Source organism: Episyrphus balteatus, chromosome 2, assembly GCF_945859705.1.
Source record: "Episyrphus balteatus chromosome 2, idEpiBalt1.1, whole genome shotgun sequence".
Lineage (NCBI taxonomy): Eukaryota > Metazoa > Arthropoda > Insecta > Diptera > Syrphidae > Episyrphus > Episyrphus balteatus.
Window position 1 is genome coordinate 32,273,622 of NC_079135.1, and position 13,860 is coordinate 32,287,481.

General features: G+C 31.8%; 1 protein-coding gene across 2 annotated transcripts; it reads left to right on the forward strand.

Moving 5' to 3' along the window:
* The first annotated feature begins 1,156 nt into the window (after nt 1-1,156).
* LOC129908550 (putative uncharacterized protein DDB_G0271606) lies at nt 1,157-13,534 on the forward strand. Of its 2 annotated transcripts, none has more exons than XM_055985129.1 (5): nt 1,157-2,085; nt 7,122-7,866; nt 10,476-10,551; nt 11,185-11,845; nt 11,903-13,534. In XM_055985129.1, the coding sequence occupies exons 1-5, from the start codon at nt 2,038-2,040 to the stop codon at nt 12,935-12,937; spliced, it is 2,565 nt and encodes an 854-aa protein (XP_055841104.1). In that variant the 5' UTR covers nt 1,157-2,037; the 3' UTR covers nt 12,938-13,534. The 2 variants fall into 2 exon arrangements, with proteins under 2 accessions (XP_055841104.1, XP_055841105.1); XM_055985130.1 differs by lacking the exon at nt 1,157-2,085 and adding an exon at nt 6,849-6,976.
* Nucleotides 13,535-13,860: the final 326 nt, after the last annotated feature.

The following is a 13,860-nucleotide window of genomic DNA, read 5'->3' on the forward strand; positions in this document are numbered from 1 at the left end:
TTAAGAATTTTTAAAATAATCAGCCCTATTCTGCTATTCGATTCACGTGAATCGAAGGAATCCCTTTTATTCTCATGTAAAATTGGCATTGAAAAACTTCTAACTTTCGATAGCAAAGTGTTGTTCCCGCCTGTTTAAGAAATTCTAAAGAAAAAAAAATTGTGTTAATTTAATTTTAACCACCTTTTAAGCATTTATAATTTAAGACTTTCACGTGAATCGAATAGCAGAATAGGGCTGAATAAAAATTTTCAAATGTTATTGATCCACAAAGTATCAAAAAATTTATTTTCCACAAAAAAAATTCTATCTCATAACTAATTTTTTTAAATTTACTTAATTAAGATTTAATACATATTATTAAAATCCTTTTTTTTTTGTGTTTCGCTCTCGAATAAGACCTTCATTATTTTATACAGGTCATTGTTAGTATTTGATAGCTCGATAAAATTGATAATTTGTATTTGTTCAATGTAAATGAAATAAAAATAAACCTTTTTGTGTTCTAAAACGAATATTTTTTATTTCAAAGCCTCTGACTGAGGATTTTTTTAAAGTGTCCCAATCGATACCATTAATTTTTCATACAAATACAAAAGAAAATTAAATATATCACTGAAGTTGTCGATCGAAACAAAAAAAAAACAAAAAATTGAATAGTTTTGAATATTAATATACTCTTTTGAGCTCGATTTTGCCTAACCTTAAATAATCAACTAAGTTAAATTAAAAATGAAAGCATTTTTTTGGTTTGGAAGTGATATGTATATTTTGTCACTACTATTTTTTTTTTTTTTAAATCGAATGCTGGCTTAAATTTGATCTATACTCGGGGCCAATGATTATAATTCTACTGTTTTCAATATTTCAATTTATATAAAAAATGTTATATTACTATATACCTAATAAAGAAGTGGCAACTCTTATTGAACAGTAACCCCACATTTAAAAAAAAAATCTTGACTCCGTGAAGTTACCTTTATAATCATTCTCCTCCCAACCAATTGGGAAATTGGGATACATCGAAAAAAAAATGATTTCTCCTCAAAATTTAACATAAATCCCATGTTATGCTATGATTTTCCCCTCCAAATCTTCTCCTTTGTCAAGCTATCTTGCTCATGAACAAACATGACGCACAAAAGAGACCAGTACACAAGCAAGTACAGGAAACACCACGTCGGTCGTTGTTCTCGACATCAAAAAAATTCAGAGTGAATAAAATTTTCTGTTCGGCATTTTTTTTGGTTCAATTCGCAACCAACCGGTTAAGATTTTTCAATTCATTCAACGAATGCATTATATTTTAATATAGAAATATATTTTTTATATTCTTTATAAATTTTACTAATCTTCAAAAGTAATTTTCCAACAAAAGCAAACAAAAAAAAACGGTTTGAAAAAAAAGCCTTTTCAATTTTCATATTGCTCACACGCAACCCTGTTATCGCATTTACAACGCAAAAAAGAGAAAGCATTATTATACACCATCTCCACAAAAACCCACGGCTGGAGATTTTCCTCACTATTTCCATCTCTTTCTAACTGCTGTCTTATTGCACTTAAAAAGTGAGATAGAGACACCTAATTGATAGAGAAAAAGAATATCAAACTGCACGAAACAACAGCAGAACACGTAAAAAACGACAGTGAGATGCCGCCATTTTCATTAATTCCACATTCTTTCGTCGATTCTTCTCTTTCAGTTACGTTTCGTCGGTGAGACTCGCGAGTGTTGTTGAATCAAAAAAAAAATCATCGAGTGTTTGAAAGAAGAAATTTTATTATTTTTATTCGATGCGCGACATATCTGTACTGTGCCGTTTTGTCCCCGCAGTCTTCTATAATCAAATCATAACAAGCACAAGACCAATTACACTAATTGATTAAAATAAATAATCAGAAAAAAAAAAGTTGCAAGTTTTCTTTCCTTTTTCTGCATAAAATTAGTTGGCGCCCGCTGCTTAGGAGCGCAAACCTTTTTAGCTTACTCTAGGTTTTTATTTTTCTTTTTTTTGTGGCTTTTTTTTTGGTTCAATGATGAAGAGAATTGTTCAAACGACGACGGCGACAAATAATCGAAAGGTAAAATTAAAAAAAAAAATATATAGTAATCCTCTTCACTCGTTTTTATTGATAAATGTATTTCTTTCTTTTTTGTTGAAAAATCTTTATGTTACTTTGTGCATTTTTATTTTTTTCTTGACATTTCGAGTCAGATTTGGATAACGCTGCGCCGCCATTGCATATTAGAGCTAGAAATTTAATTTCATTTGCTCGTTGAGAAAAAAAAAAGAAGAAATATCGTGTGTGAATTATTTTGGCGCGGCTGCGGTTGGTTTCTCGGAGTGCGAGAGAGATGTAGTTCTTTTTTTTTTTTGAATTCTCTGTGAACAGTGATGCCATACATGCTGAATAAAGGGAAAAGTTTTTGAACAGATATCAATACGAAATTATGCTACAATTAAACATTGACCGAAGGTTTATTTTATCCTTTGATAAGAAAATAATATTTTCTTATCTATATGGAATCTTACATTACAACAACTATTCGATTATGTTCATAGTCATATTTTAAACACAATTCTCAGAATTAAATTCAAGATAAATATACTGTTTGGAGCATTTGGCTAAGAAATGGGTTTTAACTGTAGTTTCACCTCAAATAGAGATAACAAATAACTTTTGAAAGAATAATGAATTTACCTAAATTTTTGTGGAATCAAACACAATTCATCAATTCAAAACTTTCTATACTCACATATTAATTTTTTTATATTTAATAATTACAATTCAATTTTAAAAGTTCAATTGATTTCAACTGTAATGCTTTTCGCCCAGTTATGACAGTGGACTTAAAATAAAAATAGTTTTCAATATTTCTGTGGCCACAACCAATAACCGCTTAAGTGAGTTAAGACAAAAAATTTTCAGTGGTCTTATGATGCTTTCCAATTCAAAGTCTACATATTTTTACTGTTTTAACTATAAAAAACGATAGATTTAAACCATCTACATCGAGTTAATAAAAGATTGAGTTGTTTTTGAGGTAAATTAAAAAATGCGGAGCATTATAGTAAAACTTAATTTTGTTTTCTTTTTCGACTTTAGCGGTTATTGGTTGTGGCCACAGATTTGTTCCTTTGTTTACTTAAGCCTGGTACGCAGCTCGCGCTAAATTTTAACTCCCATACAAATTATCGAAAAATTTTATCTGAGCTAAAATGGATCCCATACAAATTATCGATAACTTGTTTGGGAATTTTATCTCGGCTAAAATTTAGCGTGAACAGCGTACTAGGCTTTAATGATTACAGATAATGCGTCATTTGAATCGCTTATTAAAATTTGAATTTGATTAAATGACTAAAATTAAAGTGTAATTTTAAATTCTAGTTTAACTTAATCTATTCACGCTACATTTAAAGTCGCCACATTTTAAAAACTCCCCTTTTAAATGGCGAATTAAATTGAATAGATTTTTTTAATGTGGTCTAACTTAACCCTTAACTGATGTGAAATTTACTGACGTATCTAAAGTCGTGGGTGCAGTGGACCCAGGTGTTTTTAAATGATAAAACAAAATACAAAATTGATTTTTTTTACAAATTTCTTTATAAAAATTTCAAATATGTATAACATTTTCCAAACCAGCTAAAAAAATAAAAAAAAAAAATGGGAAAACTAGTTTTCAAAATAAAATTTCCAAATTTGAATAAGTAAAAAATTACTTTTTTGGAAACTATATGAGTCTTTAAATTAAATAAAAGATAAAGAATTATTTTCTTATACTCATATATTATATTATGTTGTTTATTTAACAAACGTTTTCGGGAATTCTTCCCATCTTCAGGTTCCACTTGAAAATTCAGTCACAACGGGTATTTTTTAAATTTTAAAAAAGGCTTGGGTCCCCTGAACCCACCACACTAGTTAATACTATGTTTCCACCTACCCTAAATCCGAGATTTAGCTAAGCAGATTTAGCATAAATCTCGAGTTTTATTCTAAATCTCGGATTGAAAGTAGGTGAAAATCATAGATTTAGGGTGGCTGAACCCAAATCTAAGATTTAACGAAGTAGATTTAAAATAAATCTTGAGATTTATTCTAAATCTACTTAGCTAAATCTCGGATTTAGCGTAGGTGGAAACATAGTATAAGGGTTAAGGTCCAATTTATTCACACTCCATTAAATTTAAAGTTGCTATTTAAAAAATAGAAATTTTAAAATTCGTATAAAATTTGACAGTTTTCTAATTTTGTTGGATATTTTAAATTCAATAGAGTGTGAATAAATTAAATTGAGGCTAACTTAAATAGGATAAACTTTGAAAGCAAAAACTTAAACAATGTCAATCGAGTGATTGATCTTACTTTATCTGATGATAGTTCCTTTGGCCAGTTCGGTACACCCATTGCTTTTGGATCAAATTTGGTTATATGTTAAGTTTATTTACTTCTCAAAATAGTCAAATGTGAATCCTCGCTTTCAAAAATGTAAAAGTTAAAGAATATTTTTTTTTTGGCGCCAATTGTTTTCGGAAAAAAAACTACCAAAATTGATTTTTAGAACCTAAATCTAGGTGGAAAAACTATCACAAAATGAGTTTGAAAATTTTTCCATACCTATTTTTTTTTTTTTTTTTTTTCAAAAAGTGGCCTTTTAACCTTTCACAAGTTCAAAAATATCTTCTGATCAAAGCTGAAAAAGGGATTCCAATATTTTTTTTTGCTCAGTTTTTAGAAAGACAAAAACAAAATTCTATTTTAAATTTATGTTTATTGACTTTAAAGAAAAGAAAAAATTAAATTTGCTGCTGGGCTGGCAAATTTTCTCTGAAATGGTAGTCAAAAGTCATATTGTAATTCAAAGGTCTGATTATGGGTCGACGATTTGAGATCTACATAGATACAAATACCTAGATATTTTGGTGTTATTACGAACTATCAATATAACTTTTCTTTTATATTGCTGGCAACTTCTTTTGTTTATTTTTTTTTTTTTATAGTTTTACTTGGCAACACTAAAGTAATGCCATTGAAAAGTAGCATAAGTTGGTATTTATAGGTATTAAACTATTTTTATTTGTTATAAATACATGAGAACTGGAGCCCTATTTTGTAAAACGATTATCGTTGAAACTACTTCGTTCTTCATCAAATGCGATTAGGTAATACGATAATCGTTTGATTTCAACGATATTCGTTAATGCTTACGACTGTCATTTATCTATCGTTTGACTTTCGTTCTGGTTTGTCTTGTTTAGAAAAAAAATTTGTCAAACTGTCGAATCCAATTTTAATTCTACTGATTGATTGCAATGAACATAATAAAATATAAACATATTCAAATATAAAAACGAAGAAGGAAATTTCTTATTACTATTAAAACACCACAACACAACAAAACGATAAAACAAAATTGATCTCAATCTTCATGGCCAATTGGCAATGGGAGAGATAAAGTTCTCGGAAAGATGATTTTCTTCTTTAAACTCATAAAATAAATAGTCGAATTCACAGATTATGTCGATAACTTCAATTTTATTATGTTTTGGAATAGAAAATATTATTAAATAGCACAAGAAAAGTAAAAGAAATTTTTTTTCCCACTGAAGATTTTGTTTATCTACTTATTTTTTGACAGCTTTTCATAGGCGTGAAGTTGGTTCGCTTGGAAAAAAATCATGGATTCATTATCATTGTCCTGTGTATCGTTGTTTTGCCTTTCGTTTCGTAATACGAAATAGGGCCCTTGAAAAATTTTGTGTTTGTTTACCCACTTCAACAAAGACAATCCGAAATTTTTTTGTAGCCCGGATGAACCGCACACTTGGCAGCATTGCGTATGAAAAGACGCGTTCAATGAAAGGAATCTTAAATTAAGATAAACCAAATTTGAAGTTCTGATTGGCCAACTTTCATGAAAATTAAAAGCTATTTTACTTTTTATAATAGAATAGAAATTATTAACAACATTGACCTAAAATGTGAAAAGTTTTAAACTTATTTTGGAATTATTTTTCCATCTGGAAACTAACAAAAATGATGCAAAAGTCTAGATTTTGGTATAAAATCGTAATTTGTTTTCTTTTTTGTTAAACTGTTTGAGGTTGTGGTATTTTCATAATAAAATACCTTTTTTTTTTAAAGATGACCAACCACTTGAGAGTAAATTATGTTGTAATTTTTATGTAATGCTTTATGGATTCCAATGCTTTTCATACGATTTATCAATAATTTGAGTACATTTGTTTACATAATCGTAACCGTTTCAAGTAGAATTAGTTTGCCATAGCTCAGGCATTGTATATTTTCCGCCATGGTTGTAATTCATTAGGTCCCTCAAGAAGAAAACAAAAATAAAAACGCAAATACAAAGAAAATTAAAGAAGGAGGAGATGCGATTGCGTATCTGACTCAAAATTTTCACACCTGAAAGTACAATCTCTTTTCACACTCCTACCCACAAAAACAAATTGATGTTTTTTCTGTCCCCAATTTCTAAGCAGAAGTGCAAGTCATAATAGAACTAATAATTTTTTATAAACTCTAGGAAAAATATAATCATAAAGTGGCAAAGTGGCTACACTGGTAACTGCTGCTTGCTTCTTATCGGGATTTCAGCTTTCAGGGATAAGAAAAAAAAACCTCGTTGAATTTTTCATCGCATTTTAACCCCAAGCGAAGAGAAGAGAACAATCTCTCTCTCAGTATCTGCGCATGTGTTTGCCTACTTCCCCTCTTCTTAACTCAACGTCAACATATCGAAAGGGAAATATCTTTGCTTTAAAAATTTAAAAAAAAAACTTCTCCTTCATATGCCTGTGACTTGTGTTTTGTATATTTCTTTTCTTCATCCCGTTTTCCCGTACTTCAAATGAATTGAAACAAAAAAAAGTAACTGCTCTGGTTCTGCTTTTATCTAGCCAAAGTAACAGAAAGACGCGTCTCAATTTTCTCATTGCAAGGTGTAGGTAGTCTTTTTTTTTTTGTTTTGCGTTTGTGAGAAGAAATTTCATAAACATCATAAACTATTGCATCTTCCTTTTTTTGTATCAAATCAAACAACAAAAAAAAAAACAAAGTTTAGTAAACAAGCTTGTATGTTTTTACAGGTGTACGGCGGTGCAACATCACAACAACAAACAGTCAACTCAACAGACATGAATCCAATGAACAGTGCAGTTCGAAAAATACACAATTTATTATCAAGTGGCGCTGTGACCGTGACCGGACCAAATCAGCCGCGAATTTTAAAACAAAAAGTCGGTGCAACCATTGTTTCCTCGACAACAAATTCAACAACAAACAATGTCCAACAGCAACAACAACAACAAAATAGCACCAATAACATATTGGGTAGATGTTACATTTGTGACGATTCAACAAATGGAACTCAAAATCAAATGCTTACCGACATGGTCACCTCACATACAAGCACCAAGTTTCCCAATAAAATTGGTCAACTGGTTGGCGATGCGTTTATGGTGATTGTTAGTGTGGAAGATGTGGTTTGTCCAAGGTGTAACAATCTTATAAACTACTTGGATCGACTGGAGAACGATGTGGAACGAGTTCGTAATAATATTATGAATTTGCTTCACAAGAAGTATGGGCTGAATGATGATTCGTCGTCGTCAGCATCTGTGGCCGCCGCATCATCTGCATCACCAGCACAAACGTTATCTAGTGGAGGAGGTGGTGGTGGAAGTGGTGTTGGTGTGAGTGGTGTGGTGAATCAGCAGCAAATATCAGCATCAGCTTCACCGCCCATTAAAATGCAAAAGCTCAATAGTGGCAATGTAGTTAACCGTGTTGTTAACTTGAATGACGATGGAGCAGATGCCCGGTCGAGAAAGGGTGAGCATTAATTACATATACATATCTACCTATTTTTATTTTAATTTAATTCTAGGAATTTTTTTTGTTATTGTAGGTATCGATTTTTTTTTAAACATTTCATTTAGATTTTTACATTTAATTTTAAAGAAGCAATAATTAGCTTGGGTATTAAAGATATGCATTCACCCGCATTATTTTCCACTTAATAAAAAAAAGTTAGCCAATTACGTTGAAAAATACCTATATTCCCTAAATGTGCAAAGGAATTCAAAGGGCAAATTTTAAGCATCAACAACGTTTTTCGTCAACATTGTCTTTCATAACCCGGGCAATTTATTCAATATATCAATATGTAGTAGTGTAGTACATATCATTTTGATGAAATTTGAATTTTAGTTTTAAAATAGCTCAATCGCCGTAAAAATTAAATGATTATTAATTTCATACATTTAAATAATATAAGAAATTTTATCTTGGAATACAAGATTTTACAAAAATATTTTTTGAACTGTTTTAAGATGTACATATTTTTCTAAATCAGTATTGCCTTTGCATGGGGTGGAATCGGCTAACGCGATAGTCGATAGTTGATAGTCAAAAAACGATAATTTTCCTCCAAAAATCATCAATTATCCATTATCGCGTTAGCCGATTTCACCCGTGATTCAGAATAACGTGACGAGAGCGTTGGGTTTTTTCAAAAAAATCTTTTTTATAACGTGACTGTGAGGCAATAACATTATCAACTAGGCTAACACGACTATTTAAATTGAGAAAACTTTCATCTATATAAGCCACAGTAGACAGTACACATATAATTTAAAATGAAAAAAATTTACAAGGTCTCTGATTTTATAAAATTTGACAACGTGCACGTTATTACCTTATTATTTGAGCACTGTGCTTATAAGTTGCCTAGAATATTATAATATGTATGTATTAAGTTTCGAAGAATCGTCGTTTCGTGTGTCTTTTTTTTTTAATTTTCAAAAATTTAACGCAATGTGAATCGCAATATTGTTTATCGTTTCATACAATTTCCTTGTTTAGAAATTTGAATTTGAAAAAGCTTCTATCTTATGATGGCAAAGCATTGCTTGAGTTACCACAAAATTTTGGTTTTTATTACTCATAATTTTCATCTTCAAAACCATCATCTATTGATATCATATTCAAAAAAAATACAAAGTGAAAAAATAATGAAAATTATTTTTATTTTAAGCGGAGTGATTGAATTCACTTTAACTTTTTAATCACATAAAATACATACATGTTTTGTAAAAATATTTTAAGCATTGGGATTCGCGGGGAACCCAAGTTTGATTTCTGATTTAAAGTAAAATATACCAGAAAATAATATACATACCTCGCTAGGGCCGAATATTGTTGTCTTGTCTGGTCTTTTTTTTTTCTCTTGTAAACTAAAAATATCGATCTACTCTGTTGAAATCCATTTCCGCTAAAAACCTATTGACATTGTTTGATTTAAAGAAAATGCTGAGTTTTAAAAAATCATTGAGATAATATACAAATAAACGATGATAGAGGACGGTCAATTCGCTTCAAACTTGATCGTGTTTGAAAAATATCCAGAGACATTTTTAGTTTTTTATGACTTAAATCATCATACGGCAATATTTGAAAAGTTTATTTTTTAAATGACATCTTGGATTAACGTTTAGCATATTTCAAAGAAAGAAATGAATTTTAATTAATTTTTTCAAGGGAAATAAAATTTAAGGGGAAATTATTAAATACATAGTTAAGTAATTAACTAAAAACTAAATTTTATCGATTTTGGAAAATACATAATAGAATGTTTTACCATGTATCAATTTGCATCGCTGCAAAATTTTAACCATAGTACAGTTTTTCGTGCGTTTGGCAAATGGAATTCCTCTGGTTTGCATATTATGCTAATGAGATTTTCGACCGTACGGTTCTATTTTCTGCTCAGAACTTGAAACCTAGGGTATCATTTCATCATGTCCTTCCAAACCCTTCCCTATTTTCGTAATGCACGTATTGTGTTCACCATATTGCGGGCAGATTAAATATAGGTCATAATACAAAACTTATTTTGTTTAAAATCGACTCTAACGATTTTTATTAAAATTTTTGTGTGCACTTCCCCGACAGTTTTTTCATTACTTTCTCTACCCTAAACGATTTAAACCGTTAACTTCAAAAATACTAGATTTTAGATGTTAATTAATAATTTCTTAAGATTTTTTTTTTTCTGAAACCAGCTACAAATTTTGTTATTTCTTTTAGTATAAATTTATTCACTCTCCATTATATTTAAAGGCTCCATTAGAAATTATAAAACTGTCAAATCCCATACAAATTTTAAAATTTCCCCTTTTTAATGGCGACTTTAAATTTAATGGAGTGTGAATAAATTGGGCCTTAATCTAAAAATACCCAAGTTTTGTTTTCTGTTTGTTGCTTGAATATCGTTTCTTTCAGTAAATGGAAATAGCGCACATTTTTCGACATATAATAAAAATCTTCTTTTATACCTTACTTAGTCTTTATTATTGCATCAGATTTTTTTTTTTTAATGATCAACATCCACATCAATAATAATGTCTTGACTATAACAATGTTTTTGTTTTTCCTTATAGTGAGTGCTGTTCAGCAAATCAAAATAACACCACCGCAAATTCAGCAACAGCAGCAGCAACAACACCAACAGCAACAACAGCAGCAACAAATTATGCAAAAAAAGACAACAAAAATCTATAAATGCTTGTCGTGCGATTTCAAAACTCAAGATTTGAAACTCTTCAATCCGCATTACGAAACATGCAAGCAACAAAATTTCCACTGCAAAATGTGCAAAAAGATATTTTCAAATTTGAACGCAATGAAACAACACATGATGGAAAAGCATAATGCAACATCAGCTAATGCAATTGCCACCAATTCACAAATTCAACAGCAATCCAATAATGATGTGCACTCCTGTCAATTGTGTCAGGTGAACTTCACCAGTGAGCTGGCCCTCAAAAAACACATGGAAGTCAATCACAATGAGTATAAAGTGGGCGAAACAACTCAGCTCTACACATGTAATCACTGTCAATTCAAGTCTACGGACAAACAAATATTTGACGAACACATGCGAAAACACGTCAAACCCAAACCATTCAAGTGTCGCCTCTGTTCGACCCGATTTGAAACACGTGAGCAAGCAACCATTCATGCTAAAGCTCATCAGCCCAATATCTTTAAATGTGGAACTTGCTCGCTGTCGTTCCCTAAGCGTGAAATGCTGGTAAAGCATTTTGAGAGTCATCAAACCAAGCAGCAACAACCCCAACAACAACAAACACAGCAGCAAGTTACCCAAATTATCACCCAACAACAACATCAGCAGCAACAACAACAACAGCAGCAGCAACAACAACAAATGCAACAAGCCCAGCCCCATGTTATAACTACGCAAAAGCTATTGCAAGAAACAATTGACGAGGCTCTCAGTGAGTCATCTGAGGCTGGAGTTGATTCTAAAGCAATTCGATTCTTTACTTGTCATATCTGTTCGCTGACCTTCATCCAAGAGAACTACTACAACCAACACATGGAAACACACAAATCGCAAACACAAAAGAAGACCACCTCTTCAGCGTCTCTAACATCAACTGTTTCAAGTGCGGGTGTAAGCACAACATCGTCCACATCATCGGCGAGTGTAAGCCAGAGTTTGATTCGTGGCGAAGGCAAGGATACAAGTGAATCCAGCGGCATGGTAATGAGCTCCAATGCCAACAACACAGCATCAATACTGGAAGCAGACATTGAGAGCATTTTTGAAAAAATGCATTCCGATAAGTCTGACAATGATGTTGGAGGCAATGGACAAGCTTCTGGTGGTGGAGGAGATGGAGCAGGAGGTGATAATCTGGTGATCACAAGTCAGGAGAATGCTGTCGGTGGAATTACCTTTAACATAACTATCCCACAACCAGATTCTGCTGAAGCAGGCAATGATGTGAGTTTTTGATTTTAATTTTACCATGATTCCTTATAAAATTATGTTTTCTATTAGGGTAATGCCAAACAACAACAACAGCAACAAAGAAGTGGAGACAATTCTTCAGCACCTGTCGCCGTTAGCATTGACATGCCTGTATTAGATCATCCCGATGAAGGCGTCGATAAATCAGCCGATTCAAGTGAAAAACCATCGTCTACCGATGAAAGTTCGAAAAAACCCAACAGCCCTGCAGGTGCATCAGGATCCGCCGCCCAACCAGTTAGCATGCCCAGCTTAGACGACGACAATGAGGCTCATGACAGTAACAGTCAGCATTCGACTGCAACAATGGACCAACAGCAAGCGCAGCAAGAATCTCAAGCTGCAGCAAACGCCGAGTCCGAAGAGCAACAACAACAGCAGGAAGCCCAGCAACAGCAACAAGAACAGGCCGAACAGAGTCAAAATGAAGAAAACCAACAAAATATGGCTAACGCCGATCAAGTTCAAATGGACTTGGATGAAATGCAGGCCGGTGTCGAAGGTGGTCAAATCAAATTCATCCTCAATGAAAACGGTCAACTACTACAGTTGGACAACCACATTATTACCGATGCCGATGGCAACCAGATTCTTGTGCAAGACAGCGAACAGATTCAACAACTTCTGCAGAGTGTTGGTGTATTACAGACTAGCGATGGCTTAGATGGAGAGACACTCCAAATGATTGGAGACAACAATCAAATGGTGATTGTACAACAAGGCGACAATGAGCCACAACTTATTGATGCATCTCTACTTAATGCCGATGGGCATATTGTTATCCAGCAGGGTCAGGACGGCGAATTGGGGGAGGGAGCTCATGTTATTGGTGAAGGTGGTGTTCGAATTCCCGTGTCCGTTTCATATACTGCTGATGGACAGCCGATTGTGCAAGTCACACAGCAGACAGAGGGAGTCGAAGGAAAGGAAATGGAAGGTACCGTCATTACAACGACAGCTGGTGGTGAAACAGCCGTCACTCAGAGCCTCTCCCAAGCCCCCGGAAGTTATTTTGCGTTAGAAGACTTGATGCAACAGCCTGAACAATCAAAGTCATCTGATTAAACAAATTCATTACTGTTTTGATATCTTAAAAATGGGGTCTGGAGCCCAATTGATTGCAAAAACAAATTGGGTAATTGTAAATTTTAAAATAAAAATATAAATCACTAATATTGTATCCAATGGTGTGACCCCCTATCATCACCACAAGCAAATACTATCATCATACAAAAAAAAAATAAATCTGTTTATTAGAATTTCCAACATTAAACAAAAAAAAAAATATCCCCAACACAACATAAAATTTAAAAACAAAAAGAAACCTTCCTTCTCGTAATGTATATATATAAATTTTTAATTTAATGATTTTTTTTTCGGCTCGGTTTTGAATTCTAAATACACAAACTGTTTGCTACTACACACAGAGAAAAACAAAAAAATAAATAAATGGTCATTCGTGGTATCTTTGATTTACCACAAGCAAGCAAGCAAAGAAAATTTACTGTACATCGCAATAATATCGCGGACTTAACACAAAATAATCGTTTTTAAAAAGCAATGACTAAATGCATACAAAAAGTTATACAATTATTTGAAAGGATTAAATAATTAAATATATAAAAAAAAAAAAAATATTACAACACTATTTCACTATTTTATTATCATCTAATATTATTATTTTGTAATTAAATAAGATAGATACTGATTGCAGTGTTATTTTAACCATTTGTTTTGAGAGAGAAAAATTTTTAACAAATGATTTTAGGAAACACAATACAAAAAAATTAATAATAAAACAATCTCCATAAAACAGAGAAAATTAAAACAAAACAAATCAGTTTAGACCGTTATTTTCTTATTTTCATGAGTATATAAGAGACAAAAAAAAAGAAATTTATATAATATTAAAATAAATAAAAATGTTAAATATAAGTAGTCATTATATAGAATATAACCCAAAAAAAAAAAAACAAAAAAAAAACTAA

Bases quoted from the DNA above. Each gene is read 5' to 3' on its own strand.
- LOC129908550 (XM_055985129.1), top strand. From the start codon at position 2,038: ATGATGAAGAGAATTGTTCAAACGACGACGGCGACAAATAATCGAAAG. The intron at 2,086-7,121 runs GTAAAATTAAAA...ATGTTTTTACAG, and splicing joins CGGCGACAAATAATCGAAAG to GTGTACGGCGGTGCAACATC. The intron at 11,846-11,902 runs GTGAGTTTTTGA...GTTTTCTATTAG, and splicing joins CTGCTGAAGCAGGCAATGAT to GGTAATGCCAAACAACAACA.